Source organism: Macrobrachium rosenbergii, chromosome 12 (assembly GCF_040412425.1).
Source record: "Macrobrachium rosenbergii isolate ZJJX-2024 chromosome 12, ASM4041242v1, whole genome shotgun sequence".
Taxonomy (NCBI): domain Eukaryota; kingdom Metazoa; phylum Arthropoda; class Malacostraca; order Decapoda; family Palaemonidae; genus Macrobrachium; species Macrobrachium rosenbergii.
The window spans coordinates 106,097,601-106,120,426 of NC_089752.1; the positions used below are offsets into that span (position 1 = coordinate 106,097,601).

The 22,826-nt window shown below is 36.8% G+C and overlaps 1 protein-coding gene across 6 annotated transcripts in view; it reads right to left on the reverse strand.

Moving 5' to 3' along the window:
• Positions 1-2,063: 2,063 nt before the first annotated feature.
• The window catches only part of Ube3a (ubiquitin protein ligase E3A), a 63,237-nt gene continuing 42,474 nt past the window's right edge, over positions 2,064-22,826 (reverse strand). For 3 of the 6 annotated variants that reach the window (XM_067112607.1, XM_067112609.1, XM_067112610.1), the window contains exons 6-10: positions 15,707-15,874; positions 9,894-10,049; positions 9,097-9,314; positions 5,248-5,378; positions 2,064-2,764 (exon numbers count right to left, since the gene is read on the reverse strand). In XM_067112607.1, the coding sequence (XP_066968708.1) occupies positions 5,258-5,378; positions 9,097-9,314; positions 9,894-10,049; positions 15,707-15,874 (663 nt within the window). In that variant the 3' untranslated portion in view covers positions 2,064-2,764; positions 5,248-5,257. Of the gene's footprint in view, positions 2,765-5,243; positions 5,379-9,096; positions 9,315-9,893; positions 10,050-15,706; positions 15,875-22,826 lie in introns of all 6 variants that reach the window. The other 3 variants (XM_067112608.1, XM_067112611.1, XM_067112612.1) reach the window with 1 other exon arrangement.

Genomic DNA, 22,826 nt, shown 5'->3' on the forward strand with positions numbered 1-22,826 from the left:
TAAAGTGGTACCTCCAAAACTCTCTGAGGGTTAACTCAGTGTGAGAGGTAACTTCAAAGCACCTTTGAAATAGTGAGAACTTTACACTTATAAACCTAAACTCATGCAACAACTAGGCCTCCAAACCTGGAAAATGAGCAGGAGCACAAGAAGGGCCTTCAGAGGCAACTGTTTCTTCTCGAGGTATTTTTTCATTCACCGAATCAACACAAAATTGCCTGTTTATGCAAGCTTTACTCTTAGCCCTCCACATCACATTTAACAAATGTTTCATGACACTATTTTTCTTAAAACCCCTCGTGTTCTCTGAGTGGTTGACAAGCAAAAGCTTCAGATTTAGGCCCCCACTTGCATTCCCACAGAGCAAAAGTTAGCCTGTCCCTCACTAGCTTGTGCCCTGGCAGTGACTACTCTTCTTGAATGATGTAGGTCCTGTTTGGCATTTTCTTTCAAAACAGTCTTGTCTCATCATAACTGAACACCTGTTAGGTAACAAAACCTGCAGCTTCTGCTTAGTCCTTCAGCCCCTTCACGTATTTTTCCGCAGCATCTCCGCCAGGCCTGGCACCCTTCTCTTATGTCACTACACTGTATGCCAGCCTCCTACTTTTGAATTCATCAAACCACCCATAATTGGCTTTGAACTTTTTGAGTGCTACAGGTGTCATCTTATTCAGTACCAGCAATAACAGCCTTCACACTGATATTAAATTTTGGGCACAGTTCCAGTTTCCTTTTGTTTAATTTAAGGAAGTTGGATGTGCTTCCTTTATTATGGAATGGCCATTCATTGTTGTGTGATAAAGACTGGGAAACAATTTTTATTTTTTGTAAAGACAAACTAAGATTTTGTACATGAGGCATGCAATATTAAAATATTGTGTGCTAATATATGTTCTTTTTCAGGGAGGGGGATACGTAGCTTTCACCACATTCAGAAACAGCTGTTTCCCTAAAAAGGTTGAGCCACTGGCTTGAGCTTCCAAGCCTGCCTGGTCCCCCATTCATTAATAGCATTTTCATAAGCTCCACACCCTTTATGTAGACCTTGTTAGTTAGTTATAAATGATTTGTTTAACCAGACCTCTGAACTCTTTTAGGGTTCTTCTCGGGCTGGGAAAACCTTGTAAAATCTGATGTATGGCAAATTGTTATTAAGTTGTATCCTCAATTGCATCTCCCCATTCTTCTGCCAGTTTGTTTATCTTCCCCTCACCATATAGAGTAATTGATTTATGATTCTCTTTATCTTTCCTATATTTGTATTCTTACTCGATACTTTACTTTATTTGGTTCACGAAAAGTTTGGTCTGATGAAATTTGCATATTTGCTGTTTAACTGTAGTGCCATTAGTGCACCTCACGCAGTGCACTGTAGGCATTACTCAAGTTTCTTTGAAGCATCCCTACAGCTCCTAGATGTAACCTTTTTTGTTCCTTTTACAGTATGAGGACTTTCAATTTTTTCCAAAAATTTATCAAATTATATGTATATCAATGTTTTCCTTTAAGGTTAGATGATTGATACCCATGCAGCCTTTTTCCTAAGATTCTGTGTTTTTGTTTTATAATTGTTTTACACAATTTATTTTTGCACTGTATTTATAGGCTGTTTCTCAACATACAACACTTCCAATTTATTGTATGGCTCAGTAAACTTTGTTAAGCCTACAAGTTTCACCATAGAGTATTTATTAGTGATGGTGTGATTTCAACTCCATTTCATATTCCAACAGGTCACTCGTTGAGTAAAATTATTTCAGCGAGGTATTTTGAGACTTCAATTAATCCATTCCATTTTGGTAGTTACTTTTTAGGGGGACAAAATCCTTTTATGCATTAAAAATTTCCTTTCGTGAATAAGTTTTTATTTTGTTATTCATAACGGGTCTAACAACTTGGCTGAACTTTACCATTTATAATTTTGCCTAATAATAAAAATAAAAATCAAATAATTAAATGCATGATTAACAAAAAAAAAAAAAAAACTAAATTTCCTATACCTACAGTTGCAAGAACCCAAAAAAGTAATGCAAACCAAGAAGGATTAAAATAAAGCAGAATCTCAATCTTATATTTATTTACACTTATTAATGAAATATCACATACAAAAAGTATAAATTTTCAACAGCAACTCCATTGCTGAATGTGTGATGGTGACTAAATTTGTCATTAAAACTGATTTCTACGTCAGACTTTCCTTGCGTAAGCAGTTTTAAGAAAAAATAACAAGCTTTTACAAAAATACTAAAGACAATAAAGTACATAAAACTGAGCCTCATTTCTTATGTATTAACATTTATATACATTACCGTACTACATGTAGTAACCAAAGAAAATAAGTTATATCTCGTGATTTTAAGAAGCATAGTTTTAAGGCTAGTGTGTTGGTCATAAGGTTTTATGTAAAAGCATCTGTTTTTTAAGCCTGAGTGCTATGAACAAAAATTTAAAACCATTCCTATTTTGTTCTCATAGAAGAAAGTATACCTTATAAACAAATTTACGACTATACTGCCCTAGCACTGTACACAAAATAAAATTGAAGAAAAATTGCTAATTTACTCTATCAATAAATCTTTAAAATGAGCTTTGGTTAGAGTTTGTGAAGTTTTCAAAAATGATAGCCAATAAAATCATTAAATTCATTCACTGCATAACTGGATGACACAACAACAAGTAATTACATCCACGAAACAGTATGAAATAACTGATACATATTCACCAAGAGCTGCCATTCTCTGGGCTACATATTTAACAGGATCTGTAAAAGAAAATGATCTGATGTAACAAATATTCCAGAATAAAAATACAATTCAAAGAGTTAAGGGAAGAGAGAAGCACTGAAGAGTTGCTCACAAAATTAGGCTTCAGCTCCACAACACCTGTATCATTACCATTTTTAAATTATTTTGATGATCAGCCATCCAATTTATTTTGAAATCTTAAAACCCTCCTAAGGATGACAAAATTTATATTTTTATCTATTCATGATAATGTCCATAAACATACCTCTGTACTTATACATTTGTCAGAATACATCCATTTTCATTTTGAAACACTTGCAAAACAACATCAAGAGATGAATAAAAAATCATAAAAATCAAACAGTGAAAAACTGGCCAATAAGATCTTTCATATCACAACCAAGGAAGTCACAAAACACTTACCTAAATCATAATTCAGACATTACAGTAATTAAAGAAGTCATGCCATTTTAATAAGATGATTAAATTCAGTGCAGGGCAGAAAAAACCTTCTGTCACAGCTAAGAAATTGGGATAAAAAATCAGCAAGTCTACGTTATTAGGATGAAAGTACTCCTGTCTACATTTTTAGATGATTTTAGCAGATGACTGCAGAAGATAACAATGTCAAAGGTTTATCAGAAGTGATATATCCAAGAAGTAGAAATTCTTTTGGTGATGTATAACCCAGAGCTAGATATATTTTCAGATATTTCCTTAGGGAATGACAGCACCATCCAAATGAACTTAGAGAGCCAGACATTTAACTGATTTATCAAAACTGAATATCAGTGACAACTTAGTTTGTATGTATGGAGTGAATACTAAAAGACCTTTAGTGGATTGAGACACGTATGCATGTGTCATGTCTCCACTTCTGCCGAATATTTTCATGGATGAAGTGATGAGAGAACTTTACAGAAATTCCAAGGTATGTATATGGAAATTTGTGGCACATGAAAGGGGGCTATGAATGCAGTGTTAAGAGGCTGATGATAGATAATGATACAGTGTTGGTGAAGAAAATTTGCAGAAACAGATACAGTAACCTCATGTTTGTAACATACTAATTAAAAGTTGATGGTCGTAAGAGTAGTGTGATCACGGTAAGTTGTCAAGAAGAATAAACACATGTCCAAATAGGTTGATTCATATAGGCATTTGGGAGTAAACAAAACAGATGCTAGTGGGATCGAGCAAAACTGAGTCACAAAACAGGTCATCCAAGGAAGGTAGCAGGCTCTCAAAGCTATAACAAAGAAGGGGAGTGTTCCCAGAAGCAAAAGTTGAAGTACATGAAATGACTTCAGGATAAGTATCCTTTGAGAATGTGAAGTATGGTTGTTCAAAGCACCTCAGAGAAAAAACATAAAACATGTTCAGATGAACTGCTTTCACAGAAGCCTGTGGAAAAAGAAGTGTTGGTATGAGGACAGGATTGAAGGGTTAGCATAAGTGATAAGGTGAAACAAGTGTTTTGGGGGTGATTTGGATAAGCAAAGTGAATGTGGAATGATATGTTGGTGTATATTACATAATTCAAAGAGTTGTTATATGTAGAAGGAGAGTGAGAAAGTTTTGGCTGGAAGGGGAGGATCATGTGCTGAATTGGAAGAGCTTATTATCAAGAGGTGACAGTATGTATACAAGACAGGAGTAAATAACAATGTGTGTGTATTCGTATGTTTGCTTCAGAGCTGTCTGTGATAAGCAATTTCAAAGATAACTTGAGGTGTGCCTGTGCCCACATCAGTCCTTGTCTATCCTGAGTAGTCCTCATTATGTCCAAGAACATAGTCAAAAGTCTGCCGTAATCACCCTCTCCAAAAATTAAAAGCTGCTGGAATTCCATGTCCTGTTTCCAACCTGACCCATCTCATCATTCTAAAAACAAAGCATATAGGAGCTCCACTTATGAGATGACATAGTCCAGCTACAAATCTTTCTCCAAGTTAAAGGACAGTTTTGCCAGGCTTTAAAAACTGAGTTGTTTCGGTTACATGTCATAATGTACAAACAGCATAACATTAACACAATAACCAGCATCCACTTCTTATGAACTGCTGAGAAGAATACAGCAATGCAAACAAAACAATGAAAAATTAACAACAGATGCAACAGTAATGCAAAGTGATGAAAGGAAGATTCACCATAACTTGACAATCATCCTTAGCAGAAAGAATGAAGCAATGATAAGGGTGAAAAGCAAGAAGACATAGCTTTACTTGGGAGACAGTAGCAAAGCCATATTACTAATTACTTTAACATGCCACCAACAAAGGAATCTGGATTTATAAATTTGCCTTATTACCAATCTGTAAAACAATACTTGAAGCTTTCAAAATAACGTTTACACTCGAGTCTCTCAAATAATTAAAGTAGCGGTTTATACTTTCATATGAACACTGTCATTTTTAACATACTTAAAGCAATGATTTGAACTTTCATAAGAACACATTTACATTACTGTTCTTATAAGTAAGAAGCTCAAGTTACCTACAGAATTTTCTTCAGAGCATGCCAAAGCCTTGTGAATACTTTATGGCTTTATATAAACGATCTTTCAGTTTTTCTTTACTGGAGTACTCAGGCAGGAGTAAAACATTAAAACACGTATGCGCTGTCGGTAATCTGAAACAGAAATGGAAATAGTCTAGCTAGAGCATCAGTAACATAACATAGTTAATTTTTATATTTCAAAGACATCAAACCTATTACAGTATTTTTACTTACACCTATGCAAACATATTGGGTGGGTGAATCATAAGCAAAATAGTAACTTGACTTAGAAAAGCATGGTTATCGATAACTAAGACCTTCATGGTAGGTGGAGTTTCTGATCTAACCTTTCAAAGCTAACATTCCTCAACTGTGTCCATTAACCTGAGATGTGTACCAATGACATGGCTCTAAAGAAAGTCATGTGAAAAAAGTTCCTATATATATAAAACAAAAATTTTTAATATGTGTAGTTACCAACATAAGTAATAAACTTATTGTTTTTTTTATCAATGTATATGCCAATACGAATTACACACCTCTTACCTTTATCCCAAAAAGCTAAAAGAGAAGCATTTGGATGTGATGCATTTTATTGTATTCAGGTCAAGTGCAGTACACTGCACACATCAGAAAGAATGAGTCCTATCAATATGTGAAACCTCACTCACTCTGCTAGCCTTTCAAACCTCATTGTGACCAATGTCACCATGACTATAACCCTAAGGTCTGCATAAAGTTTCATTAATGTTTTGATTTTCAAAAGGCAGGGGCACAGCTATACCCTAAACCTTCCTCTTTTATCTGATTTTGCAGCTGGTAAGACAAGATTAAGATCCAAAGGAGTTATCCTTCTAATCTAAGCATTGAATGTTGGTATGAAATTGCTTTCCCATGCACTCAGATTTTTACAGCAGCTTTGATCATATCACCCTAACAACAAGTAACCATATTTTCTTTACCCTCAAGAATATTCAGACAGAGGAATGCCCAACTGCAAGCGTCTACTATTGCTACCTTTGCTTAACATCCAAAAAGTTTAATATGATGCTTTGAAAAGAAATTTTCAGAACCCTAACCCCTAGCTGACTGGTGGAAAACACATTAGAGACCAACTACTTAGATTTCCTAACTTTGTATTGTGTAGTAGCTTCAACTATCTTGTCTTTTGCACATTACCTTATCTTGCAACACAAAATATAAAATAAAAAAAATAAAAATTTAAAACATAAAACATTAAATCATGTTTCTCAGCAACCTTGGCAATTCAGTACAGATGTAAGCAAAAGATAAAAGTATCCTATTTTTTTTGGTAGATTTTCTTTGATTTTCATCTACAGCATTGTTTAAACTGTATTCAATTACAACTTTTAGCACTTTTCACAGTTTTGTAATGAATTTTATGCAATATTTAGTTACTTAACCCTTAAACGCCGAGCCTCTATTTACAAAAACGTCTCCGTATGCCGGCGGCGTTGGGAGTTAAGCGCCAAAGCGGAAAAAAGTTTTTCAAAAATCACAGCACGCTTAGTTTTTAACATTAAGAGTTCATTTTGGCTCCTTTTTTGTCATTGCCTGAAGTTTAGTATGCAACCATCAGAAATTAAAAAAAATATCATTATCATATATAAATATTGAAATATATGACAGTGCAAAAAAAATTTTCATATATAATTTTATACAAATCGCACTGTGAGCAAAACAGTTAAAGCTAACGGATTATTTTTTTTCTTTGTATTGTACACTAAATTGCGATGATTTTGGTATATAACAAATTGTAAAACGATCAAAGCAACACAGAAAAATATTATCACAATATGATGCATGAATTAAATAGCAGCGTGGACGTAAAAAATGTTTTTTCAAAAATTCACCATAAATCGAAATATTGTGCTAGAGACTTCCAATTTATTGCAAAATAAAGCTAATTGATTGAATATTACTAGACTGTAAGTGTTTTAGGTTACAATTGCAGTTTTCGACCATTTCGGTCGAGTTAAAGTTGACCAAGGTCGAATTTTTCTATTTATCGTAATTTATATGAAAATATTTCAAAACTGATAAAAGCTACAACCACGAGTTATTTTCTGTTGTATTCTACATGGAATTGCGCACATTTTCATATATAAAAGTTTATGTAACGACTAATATAAAACGGTGCAAACATTACAACAACGTGACGAAAGAATTTCTGAGATGTTCGGCGAGTTACAGCGGGACGTAAGGAAAATGTTTTTCAAAAATTCACAGTAAATCGAAATATTGTGCTAGAGACTTCCAATTTATTGCAAAATAAAGGTAAATGATTGAATATTACTAGAATGTAAGAGTTTTAGCTTACAATTGCGTTTTCGACCATTTCAGTCGAGTTAAAGTTGACCAAGGTTGAAATTTTGGCAGTTATCGTGATTTATGTGAAAATATTTCAAAAGTGATAAAAGCTACAACCATGAATTATTTTCTGTTGTATTCTACATGAAATTGCGCACATTTTCATATATAAAAGTTTATGTAACGACTAATGTAAAACGATGCAAACATTACGACAACGTGAAAAGAATTTCTGAGATGTTCGCCAAGTTACTGTGCGAGCGTAAGGAAAATTTTTTTCAGAAATTCACCATAAATCAAAATATTGTGCTAGAGACTTCCCGTTTGTTGCAAAATGAAGGTACATGATTGAATATTACTAGAATGTAAGAGTTTTAGCTTATAATTGCGTTTTCTTACCATTTTGGTCGAGTTAAAGTTGACCGAAGGTTGAAATTTTGGCAGTTATCATGATTTACATGAAAATATTTCAAAATTGATAAAAGCTACAACCATGAGTTATTTTCTGTTGTATTCTACATGAAATTGCACACATTTCCATATATAAAACTTTATGTAACGACTAATATAAAACAGTGCAAACATTACGACAACGTGATTTAAAGAATTTCTGGCGGGACGTAAGGAAAAGTTTTTTCAAAAATTCATCATAAATCGAAATATTGTGCTAGAGACTTTCAATTTGTTGCAAAATGAAGGTAAATGATTGAATATTACTAGAATTTAAGAGTTTTAGCTTACAATTGCGTTTTTTTACCATTTCGGTCGAGTCAAATTTGACCGAAGGTTGAAATTTTGGTAGTTATCGAGATTTATATAAAAATATTTCCAAACTGATAAAAGCTACAACCATGGGTTGTATTTTGTTGTATTTTAAATGAAATTGCACACATTTTCATATATAAAACTTTACGTAACGGCTAATATAAAACAGTGCAAAAATTACGACAAAATGACGAAAGAATTTCTGAAATTTTTCGGCCGAGTTACTGCGGGACGTAAGGAAAAAAGTTTTTCAAAAATTCACCATAAATCGAAATATTGTGCTAGAGACTTCCAATTTGTTGCAAAATGAAGGTAAATGATTGAATATTACTAGAATGTAAGAGTTTTAGCTTACAATTGCATTTTTCGACCATTTCGGTCGAGTCAAAGTTGACCGAAGGTTGAAATTTTTTGTAGTCGACGTATGGTACGTCCACTTGGCACCCAACAGACAATTTTAGTCGACGTATGATACGTCCAGTAGGCGTTTAAGGGTTAACATAAGGCAAAGTAGAGTACTGTATAGGTAAGACTGCAAGATCAATACTTTACTTTAACTTTTATTACAATTGCCATAGTATATCAAATAATCTGACTGTTCCTAATTGTTGTGCATTATACAATTTCTTATACTTACTTCATTAAATAAAATTTCTTCATAAAATAAACAAAATACTACAAGGAATCCAGAACAAATGACTCCTGATTAGCAAGGTCATACTGCAAAGAAAAAAAAGAAAGAGAACTCTCTTACCTGTCAGAATCAGGCCCATGTCTTGCTATAACTAATTTTAATTTAGAAAGACCACCAACAGGAACCCTAGCAGAACCCGTTGTGAATTGAAGTAATTTCTTCTTGTCGTCTGTGCTCATTTCATGCACAAGCTCCCAAAATCCTTGTATTATTGATGTCTCACTACTGTATCCTCCATCATACTCTGTTGACTTCATTAGCTCCATGAAGTCATAATGCTGAAATTGAAAAGGAAAATACTTTTACAAGGGTAAAATTAGTTGCGAAGAGAATTAGGGTAAATCAACAAAAGAAGTGAGGTCTTGTGCAAATCTACAAATAAAATAAGACCAAGGGATTACTTTAGATTGAAGAAAAATCATACACTATAAAAGACAGGATGATAACTAAAATAGAACACCAATTAAGTAATAGAAGTGATATATATACATAACTACAAATTTTAGGAGGCAAATGTCAGTTAATTTTATTTTGCAATTTAATATGAATAAAATAAAATACAGATTTACACATCACAAATGCCAATCACCTAACAAACAGGTTGTAAAACATGCATTCATGACAAATTAGACGAGTTATAAACAATGGGGCATACATAAGATTTGTGATGATAGTAATATGTGATAATAAAAAAAAATTGTATACACTCTCTGCTTGTTTTCAGTTACTCTTCATTCAACTAAAATTTGACAAAGAGACCATGTAATCTTTCTTGTTATGAAAGAGTGCAGTTCATATTAAGAACAAAAACATTTCATGTCATGAAAAACCATATCAATGAAATTATGCTGTTGTACCTGAGATCCACAAACTAATAATTCCAATTCTTCAGGCCTGAAGAGATTGGCTAGAGGGGAGTCATCTGTGACCATATTAAATCCTCGACGAAATGCACGAAACTGCCTCTCCACCATTTTGTTCAGCAAAAAATCTGCATAGAGCTCAACAAATTCCTGAAAATATGAAGCAATTAAGAAATATAAAATATAAGGAAGTTTACACAGGAAAAATTAACCCCTTCGCTTACTGATGACTGATATAGACATCATCCAAATTAAAGTCCTTCATATTTCTATGACTTACACAAACTACATAAAAAAAAATTGCTCAAAACAGCAGACAAGATGACGATCATTTTTTGTTCCTGATATCTTTTATACATATGTAACACGTATGTTTACATGTTTTATAGTTTTGGATTTTTACTCTATGATTACATCATTTATCTTTTCCTGTGAGAGAGAGAGAGAGAGAGAGAGAGAGAGAGAGAGAGAGAAATATTTCTGTACATATGTAACTAGTATATGTGCTTGTTTTGTATAGTTTTAGCTTTTTATTCTGAAATTACATCATTTATCTTTTTTCTGAGAGAGAGAGAGAGAGAGAGAGAGAGAGAGAGAGAGAGAGAGAGAGAGAGAGAGAGAGAGAGGAAATATTTTTTATGCTTATTTGTTTTGTTTTATAAAGTTTTAGATTTTTATTCTATAAAAACATTTATCTCTTTTCTGATAGAGAAAGAGAGAGAGGAAATATTTTTTTATGCTTTGTTTTGTTTTATATAGTTTTAGATTTTTATTCTATAATAACATTTATATTTTTTCTGCGAGAGAGAGAGAGAGAGAGAGAGAGAGAGAGAGAGAGAGAGAGAGAGAGAGAGAGAGAGAGAGGAAATATTTTTTACGCTTATTGTTTTGTTTTGTATAGTTTTAGATTTTTATTATATAGAAACTTTACCATTTTTCTGTGAGCGAGAGAGAGAGAGAAGAGAAGGGTTTTTTATGCTTATTTGTTTTGTTTTATATAGTTTTATATTTTTAATCTATAAAAATTTTATCATTTATCTTTTAATCTGAGAGATCTTTTTCTGAGAGAGAGAGAGAGAGAGAGAGAGAGAGAGAGAGAGAGAGAGAGAGAGAGAGAGAGAGAGAGAGAAATTTTTTATGCTTATTTGTTTTGTTTTGTTTTTAGATTTTTACTCTATAATAAAATTTATCTTTTTCCTGTGAGAGAGAGAGAGAGAGAGAGAGAGAGAGAGAGAGAGAGAGAGAGAGAGAGAGAGAGAGAGAGAGAGAGAGAGAGAGAGCCAATTACAACTTTAGCATTGCATTGGATAACAAATGAAGAATATCACAGTTTTTTCCCATATTTGTAAGTTATACAGTCACCACCCTACTTATGAACATTCATGGATACGAACAGACAGGGTCACAAGTTCATATTTTGCTCTGTGTGCCTATTCTGCTAGTAAGAATTTTTGCAGATTATCCGAGTATACTCGTGATTAACTACCACATATTCTTCTTACAATCATGAAATTACTTGTCCGTACTCAGTAAAATATTCTTACTAATTCTATCTTCCCAATTTAACTCATTCTGTGATGAATTCCCATTTTCTATATTTCTTCTCCCCAAAGGAAACGTTTACATGTATTTTTGTTAATAGATGTCAGTGTGCATTGCATACTTATGAATTTCCAATGTCAGACGCTGCTCCTGTGAAATTCTCTCCACGTTCATAACTTTCAAAACATGAAAAAGTACTAAATTTTTAATGTTGCATGAATCTAAATTTTATTTTCTTCTTTTTACCATCCTAGCATCTAAAATAATTCTTTACAATACTGCATGATTCAAAAATGCAGTGAAAATAGTATAATCTATGACTTCAGAGTTAATTCATGACTGTAAATATCAACAAAAATTATGCACTACATATTAAAAACCAACTTAAAGAACAATTCAAGATATGAATAGCCATCTTGAACATAACTCATTTGCAAGTAGGTGGCGACTGTACTATGCATTTCAACTACATAAACTTACTTTGGGGACTTTTTTAATGCCACTATATAGAGCAATCATTCAGCTGCAAAATTAAAACTGAGCAGTCTACCTTGAAAACTGACGGTGCTATGCGTTTTTGAACAAAAAAAAAGGTATAGAGTTTATCAAGCATATCGCAAGGGAGACTTACTTATATTGTGGATAACGTGACGATACTTTGTCATTCATTTTTTCACATTTTCCTTGCTATAATTACAGCTTTTTACATTTCAATATAGTAACTAGATAATTTATCTGGGCGTGTTATGGAAAAAAAAGACTTGCAAATAGTTCTGTTTTTTCAATTTTTTTGGGGGGGGAAATGCAAAATTTTCTCATATCTCATAATTTCCAGTCATTATTCCACATGCATAACTATCATTTTGGGAGAATTTTTTAATGCCATGTATAGAACAATCATTCAGCTGCTAAATTAGACAAAACTGAACTGTCTACCTTGAAAATTGTCGGCACTACCCATCTCTGAGCAAAAAAAAAAAGTATTAACATTTTTATGCCCACTGCTTGAGTCACTGCCACTTCCCAGAGATACAGTTGTTTATAAGGGTCATAAGCAAAAGGTTTAAGGTAAAACTACAAAAATTGTAATAAAATGTTAATTAGCCTAACCTAATATCACTAGGCCAGCACAGCACAGCACTTGCTGGCTAACACCTAAACACTTTCCTAAAGAAAAATACAAACACAAAAACACTAGTCACTGCAATTAAAGATAAATTCACTAGATAAATTGAACAAGTAAAACATAGACGATGGAAAAATTAATAAACTAGGCATTAATTAAGAACCTAAGGCTTTCATAGCACAATGCAATGCTAAGACAAAGCAAAAATGGCCTAGCCCCTGTATGTAAAAGAAAATAAATTAATAAAGGTAAGGAAACAAAATGGTGAAACCATATTCATCTGGAATGAACAACTACAGAACAAAACAGGAATCAAATTTTTAACTATGCTCACAGTAACCTACATGGGGATGGTGTTGCAGACAATAACCCAAACCACTCATAATTTACCAGTACACTAAAAAACAACAGTAATAAATGTGATAAAAATTAATTAAAAAATTAGAAATCTAAAAAAGGCAGTGCCCGTTTAACGGCGGGGGGTTCCGTTCCGACCAAGCACCGCTAACCAAAAATCGCTGCTAACTGAAAATCGACAATAATAGCATTGATAAACCACTTAACGGTGCCGTTAACTGGATATCGGCTTGTAAAAGATTACAAGCATGAAATATAAAAGGGAAAAAATTATTCTTTCGTATGCCATTCGCTGAAACATAGCCCAATTGAGCAATGAATGGTTTCATTTCATTTACATTTGTGTCATGCCATTTTAGTGCATGTGATATTGTAGGATCTATATATTCACCTACAAAAAGGTTGGCAAATCTCTTTGTTACTGTTACAATGAGCTCCATGGCTTCATCATCAAAAAACTTCTAAAAAAATTCTACGGGGTTTCATTTATCCTGAACAATAAATTTCACACCTTTCAGTGCCTTTGGGTGAACGAAAAGTAAAGGGATTCCTTTCCTTATCATTCATTAATGTCCAGTCACTTGGCAGTGCAAAATTCGAATCTAATTTATGGTTTTCTTCAGAATCAGATAAATCTTATTCAGTCTATGTTAGAAGCTTCTGAGCTGCTACTCGTAATCATCATCAGTCTCTACATCGAGTAGTGACAATATCTCTTCAGGGAAAAAGAGTTTCTTTCATTTTGGAACGCTCATCATGAGGAATAAATGAGAAGCAAGGGGTAGATGTCCTCTGTCAGACTCTTTCCATTACAAAAAAAGTTGCCATTTAACCCTAATTTAGCTCAAAGCGTTACCAAATGATGTTCCTACAATTTGTATAAGAGTGAAGCATGAAGAGTGAGCTTGATCAGTGCGGCACCAGCCTTGAAAAGAGGAAGAATGTGTTACGGATGCAGGCGACCGAGATATGCCGTTGGTGTCGCTTAACAGGTTAAGTCCAGTAATGGGTCTGTATGAACAAAATCTTTAAAAACATATTACTGTTTGTCTTTATCACAACTAACACACTACTTATAATTAGCCAGAATCTCAAGTCAGGTGGAAGAGACAGAGCTCATAAAACACACAATTGTTTGATGCGATGCAGAGTTTGTTTAAGGGCTCCCTGGAGTAAGATCAAATGAACCAAAGGCTGCATGTAGCAGTGATAGAAGATTACCTCACTGGCACATAAGAAGAGTTAATTGTATCTCGCTCTACTTCAGTTATTTAAAGTGATATCTCCCTGTCAGCTGTTTCTGGTGGATGCCTGGAAATACCAGCCATTTGTGAACCTTACTGGAGAACCAACTCATAACATTTATTAGCTGTGGAACGTATTAGTACCTGCTGGAGCCGAGGATTAACACCACTGCTGTATAATGGCATCTAGTACCAGCATGGATGAGGCCAAGGCTTCTGAACCACATGTCTCTGGTCTATATACTACATATGCTCTGTTCATGGCCTTTGTTTCAGCATGGCTCTCATTACATTAGTACTCTCAATGCATGGTATGAGTGGTCCTAATCGCTGGAGTACATAGGTCTGGATAACGGTATTGTCACAGAAATGTAATGGCCTCAACAGAAGCACAGCTCTGATCATCGGCCCTACAGATTCAAATGCCCTGGATACAGGTTCAAGAGTAAGATTTTCTGTCTCCCTTATTTGTTACAACCGATCTTCATCACTGACCTCAAAGAGATGTACATGACTTCTTCACCATCTAGGACTAAAGGGTAACCTTTTCCTACATTCTATAGGTTATTCTTACAGGATTTAAACACCAAAGCCACTAATTGAGGTCCCTCCTTAACTATGGCAGGGTAAAAATGCCTTGAAATCCTCCTATACAGATCATTACCTTCCGATTTACCATGGATTAAAAAAAGAATTTCATGATAAACTTCTACTTTTGATAACAATGTTCTCATCTTGCTATTTGGCATTTTTGAACATATGATAAAGTCCCATCCTTTAACTTTAAAATGACACCAGATTCATTTCCCTCTTTCAGTGAACAGCCAGTGTTCTGGTGCACACAGATTTTGACTAGACCCCACCCTCACAATTCCTGAAAGGGTTTACCAGACAGACTTCTCTGAACTCAGCTAAATGAGAAAGCTTCGAATTAAGACCATACCAAAGTAGGTGTCTCATCTACTAATCTATGTTCTCCGAGAGGTTCTCCATCTGACTGGGTGTCAATGCAATAATGAAAAAGAAAACATAACACTGAATAACAAATGCTGGGGTTTACAGGTTTACCTGTAAAATCTAGCTTTATTTTAAGGAACAAAATCTCGGAAATTTCATAGTTAGTTGTTCCATCATATCACAGTGATAGACTACTACAGCAAGGACTTCACAAGAGAAAAACAAAATTGATTTCATTGCTTTCTGACGACACACTATAGGAATCTATCTGTTTATTCACTGCTATCACTCGTGGGGAAAATAAAGAATTTAGTTACTGGATTCTTAAAAAATCTGTACCCACCAAAAAAATATATCTAAACAGTAGTTGCAGAAAATACTATGCTTAAATAAAAGATAATGAAAAATAGTAACTACTGTACACTTATAAATATACAAGTGCTGAAGTTTCATGATTATAGTGAACTGAATTGAATCACTCATTTAATCAGTAATTAAATTCAGAAATTATTCATTTACAGACAATTTTTGAATACAACATATGTTTGTATATTGAAAAAACAATCAAGATATATACATACATGCTTACTAGATTGGCTAACAACAATATTGTCACCATCAGTCTTGAGATCATGAGTAAGGCTGGTACCAAATACATCTTGATACCCCACGCGAAACGTTTGCATAAATACATCCTCCATATCATCACCTTCATATTCCATTAACTCAACAAGACTTCTATACAACGTCTGAAAAACAAGAGCAAAAAATTAAATATCAAGGCATGAGAGATAGACAAAGTCAAAACTAAATTAGGTAAATCACAGGTACTTCATATATTTTACCATTAAGAATGTCTTCATACAATTATGTAAATCCTTTTAATAAAAAGCTGTAAAGGTTAATCTCATTAACTGGATTAGCAGATCAAACGACTGAAGTGAAATACAGTTGGAGTAACTGATTTATGCACTGAAAATTAATTTTTCCATACAATAAAAAGGTTTTCAACTTATAGCTATTCCCCTTTGTTTTTAAGGATAACATTGCAGGGAGTATGCTCCTATTAAAAGACAAAATATGCCTCATATCCCTAATCTTCACAGTCCTTCCCACTGATGTTCTGAGTGACGGTGAAGCAACAGTGAACCTACATTTTCAGGCACCTCAGGGTGTCCATCACAAAATATGGTGTGCATTTTTCAGCTAAAAAGAAATGGCCTTTGCCTAATGCAGTGACTAACATAAGCATAGCCTTCCATCCCTTATTGTCTTTTCTCTCAGTGTTGGCATTCATATTTGATACTGATATTTTAGCCTTATGAAAGACAGTACAGCATTATCATTACAGTATTTAAGTCATTAAGTCCAAAAAAAAAAAAATCATCACTACAACTTAAAACACCACACAGGTACTTGAATTCATGCAAACATACAATATAAATAAAAAAATCATAATCAATCATACATATGCATGTATGAATTGCCTAAAATGAAGTTTTCATAATAAAACTAATATTGTAATACTTACCTGAACACCTGAATTAGCCCTGGTCACTGACCAGCCCGAACTACATCCCCATAGCTTTTACCCACTAAGTGGGTAATAAACTGTCAGCGTTACCAACGCTTACAGGAAAATCTTGTCAAATGAGTTACCTGAAGTACCGTTGGCAACACTGCTAAAAGTCCCGCCGAGTGAGGCCTAGATCCCCAAACGTTATCCACTATTCAAATTGAAGTGGGGAGGAGGGTGGGAATCATTCAGGTGTTCAGGTAAAAATTACAATAATAGTTTTATTATGAAAAACTTCAATATTGCAATACACTCCTGAACACCTGAATTAGCCCGATTAACAAAATTTAGTGGAGGTGGGATCAATCTAATTCAGCCCGACCTGCCATCAGGAAAGCAGGTAACTCATTATTTGCCTACTCTGTATAAATGAATGTATCCTCACCTGGTTATCCCACTCGTCAGGTGAGAATCTGTAGAGAGAGTACCCCCGACGTCAGTCTCATGTCTAGGTACTGTCTGAGTCGAAAACCTCTCATGTGGTATTCAAACCTCCTCATGGAGAGAGTAGCAAAATAAAAACCAACCTACCATGTGGCTAATCACAGCCTCCCATGATTAGTGGAGAACGATGAACCTCCCATGTGACTAATCAAAGCACTCTCACTCTATGGAGGGTCTGAGTCAAGCTACCTCTCATGTGGTATTCAACCCTCCTCAAGGATAGAGAGTAGCAAAATAAAAACCAACTTACCATGTGGCTAATCACAGCCTCCCATGATTAGTGGAGAACAATGAACCTTCCATGTGGCTAATCAAAGTGCTCTCATTTATGGAGGGTCTGAGTCGAGCTACCTCTCATGTGGTATTCAAACCTCCTCATGGATAGAGAGTAGCAAAAGAAATAAAAACCAACCTACCATGTGGCTAATCACAGCCTCCCATGATTAGTGGAGAACGATGAACCTCCCATGTGGCTAATCAAAGCACTCTCATGTATGGAGGGGGTGGATGAACCTCCCATGTGGCTAATCAAAGCACTCTCATGTATGGAGGAGAAGTTGAGTGTGCAGGATCTTGAGTTCTTCGAAACCGTCCGTTGCCGCCGATGTCTGCTGCAGAAGAGGTTGAAGAAACCAAACCTGTCCACTGGATCTGCCTATCTTCACAGTACTAAAGTCAAACTTAATATTCTCACTATGAACCCCGACTAACAGAGAATCCAAAATTCCAAATTTCTGACTACATTCATTACCTATAGTTATCCCCACCCTAAACATTACTACATAATTACAAGATCAAGTTGGTTTTCATAAAGGGACAAGCGAGAAATTCTTCTTCAAAGAAACTGAACGTCTTTAGGAAGAAGTCGTGAAAAAACCGACAACGACTTCCAAGTGGCCGCCTCTAAGAACCTCCGTTCTACTAGAAGAGAAACCAGCTACCCCCTTGGCTGATGAACGCACCCACGATAGAAGGGTTAGCAGGCTGTGGACACGGACTAAGAGAATAACTTTCATGTAAAAAGGAGAACGATGCATCTCCCAAGTGACTATTTAGATCCTGCCCATTAAGGAGAGAATGAGGCAGTGTGCCGAGCTGATGACCCTCCGCCCTGCAGGTTGCGGCAAAGGCCGGCGAGCAGAAAAATCCCAGCGCTGGCAGAAACAACCTAGGCCAGCCTGTGAAAGCACCTCTTTGGACTCTGAGGGAAACTATCAAAGACTAGGATACTTAAGATACTCTGAACTTCAGTTCATGTGATTATACTATCACTGTTGCTTAAGATTCTAAAACCTAAAAGGATTTTTTTTTTTTTTTTTATATTTGGTTAACCTAATAATCACCGCACTATGTGAATACTACCTTAGCTAAATGAGTGCACCTAGATAATAGACTTGGGTGGTTAAACGTGGACTAAGTGAATAACCTCCAGTCTTTATATGGAAGAGAAACCACCTCAGCTAACTGAACCCCTGCACCCTAGACAGGAGAATTCCTCCCACTATACGCAGTGGGGCAAATTGAACGTCTCTTAAGTGAAGGAAGAAAACAAAGATGGACTGAAGCAACTACCTCCAGAACAGAAGACTCTGAACCATTCCTTAGAAAAGAATATGAAGTGGACATACTCCCTGAATACTGATATTTGCGATAAGGCATAAACCTCGCACCAATTCAGAAACAAGGTGCCCGCAACTGTGTTCGTGAAGTGTGCCCGCAATTGTGTTCCGAGTGTGCGGATTATGAACCAGGAACCAAGAACCATTTCTCCAAAAGTAACTAATCGCTTCTTCAGACCACGGACGGGAAGGATTCTGCGGAGAGACAAGAAGAGTACACAGAAGCGGACGGAGTTTATCAACCTTTGATAATTATTCACCATCGGACATAAAGATATCCCGCCCGATGCCGGAACCCAGAATCATTTGCACATAAAGAACCTTAAACGAGCGAAGCAGAGTTTAAGCCTGCTGCCCACGACTTCTGGAAGAAGAAAATACTTATCATTTCCGCCTATGAAACTGGCCTAGGAAAACTTCCTGAAGCTCACCCATTGTTTTATCTGCAGCTAAAGCAGAAAAAAAAAAAAAACACCTAACCAATTATCTTAACATTAGAACTTCCGACAAAAACACGAGGGAGCCGAGGAGACGTAACAAGTCAAAGAAGATCTTACTGCTAGAAATTTCAGGGAAAAGAAAAATGTACTGCAAAGTGCTGAGGGGTAGCCAGCAATGAAGAGCCTGCGGAAGAATCTTGACTTTCCGAGGAAAGAGAAAACCAGCTATTTCAGTTATGGCAGGCCTAAAGATGGAATGACCTTCCTTACGACACAGACTTCCCTATTTCAAGTTGACCTGGTAAAGCTACGGGTTGACTTCTGAAGCTGAAAAATGGAAACACTGTCTAGACATAACTTTAGAATGCTTGGACTGTCGGCTGTTCTGCTCGGCAGTCGCCTGCAACTAGGTTCATCATGCAAGAGTTTGGATGATAATGGTGAAAATGCGGTTGTCTTAAAGATCTTCCGCATGAGGGAGGACATCGGAACTTCCGTAAGGAGCATTAGGAATTCTGGAACCGAGGGGCGTTTGAGCCAGCAAGGAGCTAGAGTCACAGACGTCTTGACACTACCACAATTCCTGATTACCTGATGAATGAGACCGAATGGCGGAAAGTATACACCTCTAAGTTCTAATGATCTTGTTCCCCTGAGTTCTCAGATACGACACGGCAGTTACCCTGTTGCAAAAAGCAGACCCACTATTGTGCTTGCGCACTAGGACTGAGAAAACACCTGTGGACTTCTTTTATAGCCCTGAGGTTCCTGAAGATTATGACTCCTCTCGTTCCCGATCCCTCCAGAGGCCCGAAGCCTGGGTTCCTCCAAGGTTGCTCCCCAATCTTGATATGAGGCATCTGAGTACAGATGAACGTCGGGAAGAGGGGGAGACTATAGACCTTCCGGATGTCAGATCAGCTTATTCTGACTATCACAGACGATCTGACAAGCGAGAATCATTCCAGATTGAACCTGTATTCTCGATGTGGAAGTCCCAGTGATTCATGAGACATACCTAAAGAGAAAGCATGCGGAGACACAAGACCCTGGACCAAGTGGGTACCGGCTTTTCCCTGTTAAACAGGAACCCTCTATTTCTACATTTGTACTTTCAACGATGCATATTTGCTGAAACTGGAGACATGAGTTAGAAGCAACAAGTTTGTTAGACTGGCCACATCCCTTGAACCCGGAGCAGCCACACTAAACATAGCTTGCTGCGACGCTACTGCTGACTCCGGCTACACGAAATAGACCATGGAGGAATATCCTCCTCCCTAAAAGACTGTTGCAGAGATGCAAAAGGCGCCCACAACAGAACCCACTCCGAATGTCCAGATAGTGGTAAGGAAGCTTCAAAAGAAGCCCCTCCTCTTCTGCCAAGAACGTTGTATAGTCAGGCGAACATGTTAACCTGGTATGCCAGCCTTACTGACACCGAAGTGAAGAGGTGTCAAGCAGTACCGGACCGGAGGAGAAATCATCTTGTTTGAGCAACTACGGTTCTGTCGCATATAGCGACTTCCAACATCGTTAAACTTCAGTAGTGTATGCTCCTCCGGAACCTTGGATTGAGGATACGTGAGGATGAAGTCTACCATCCGCTTATACTCATTCTCATTGGCTGAAGGAGAACTAATATCCGGTACGGATCCTCTTTTTCAACTGAACAATCATTGTCGGACTGGTTCGAGACGAGCCGGAAGAGATTGTCGGACTGGTCCAAAAGAAGCAACAGGAAAGAGGTTAAACAGGCCGAACCCCTCAGCAAACCTGCCTGAACTCGAAAACCGAGACTTGCTACACCTGGGTGCGTGAGAAGGACACCAGGCGTATCAATCGGGAACATACTGGAGGCACCAAAGTCAACGGTTGAGCAAACCCCGCACCACCCAACAGGATGACGCAACACCTGGGCAGACCACGCCCACTCCTGAGAGGCGAAGAGGCCAACACCACCGAACCACTCAAACTCGGATGTATCAAAACCGCACGAGAGTGGGAATCCGGAACCAACATGGATGCCTTACCGGGTGAGGGACAGAAAAACGGAGGGAAGAAAACCTGCTGGAAAGTTGAGAAAGAAGAAGATCGGAGGAGGGAAGAAGGAAGAAGCCACACTCGCAGTAACCAGCGGAGCACCCGTCCAGGGTGCGCCCCTACGTTGGACAGATGGAGAAGGTCCCAACGGACCGGCAAACTCAAAAGAGTATGAAGGGGGCTAGATTCCCTTCTTGAACACCGAAGGTAACAGAAGAAGGTAGTTACCAACTATCCTGGAGAATGGAAAGGCTGCGGAAACTATCGGTGCTGATACCAGCTGAATGCTGGCGGTAACCTGGTAAAACTCATACAAGCAAAAATAATAATAAAGCATCCGCAAAGAATCGCGGAGGATGCATTACAATGAGGAAACTATTGGTGCTGATACACTGAAATGGTGGCGTAAACTGTCGAATCGCGAACTGCCAAAAATAGCATCCACAAGAATCGGGAGGATACATTACAATGAGGAAACTATTGGTGCTGATACCATGAACTCTGGTGCCGGCGAATCGCCGACTGCCGTAACATCCGCAAGAATCGCGGAGGATACATTACAGTTAGGAACCCATAAAGAATGAAATAAGGAGTTGCTGGCGCCTCCAGGAACAACTGAGAAGCAACTAGACCGGATGCCTGAGAAACCACCGGTTTGCAAAAGGTGATAAGACCACACGGATCCGTAAAAAAACCCCTTCCATTAACCCCGAACAGAGAGGGGGCAGCTGAGCTCTAAAATACAGGGTTGAAGCAAGAAAAAGCCTTGCTCTGCTGAGTTAAAAGCCAAGAAAATAGGATGCGCAACAAGACCCCGAGCCCCCAAAGAAAGCGGACCGAAAAGAATATTGAGAAGGGTAATGGAAGAAGGCTTAGAAGAAAAGGGAAAAAAAGGATGGGTCGATTTCCAAAACGGCGAAGAGGCCATAGATTTCAAAGAAAATAGACTGGTCACTGTTCCCCCCCGCCCCAGATAATCTTGATAGACATTATCAAAACAGAAAATTCTTTAAGACATGATCATGAATATTGGAAAAACTCGATCCTCAGAATTACCACCTTAACGAAGACGCTTATTTAAACCCCCAAAGGAAAATAGGAACCTTCTGAAGAAGGAGTATTCAAAAAAAAACAAAAATTCAGAACCAGATATATCAGAAACCAAATCTGAACGACCCTCCACGGATCTGGAAACCTTTGTTGTACAGAGCAAAAGCAAAAAATAAAACCAACGATTGATCTAAATGAGAGGCCTAAACCCAAAGAAGACCACACTCAACTACTTTCCTGAATACTTCCTAATTAAAATTCCTACCTTTCTGAGTGATTCAAATTCAAAACCACCTTAGAACTTACGCTTTTTAGAGGGAAAACAAAAACTGCTAAAACACTGCCTGCTCCCGCCCAGAAGGCAGAGAGATCCTACCTTTGAGGTTTGTAAATGAATCTCCATGACCCCGGCACCCGTTAGGGCTGGTTCTGGAACAGGCAGGGGGCTGAAAAGAAACAAGCGATTAGTATCTAAAAACACTATTACTACTATCCTTATCTCTAGTTTCTATTAATTTAGTCAAAGCTA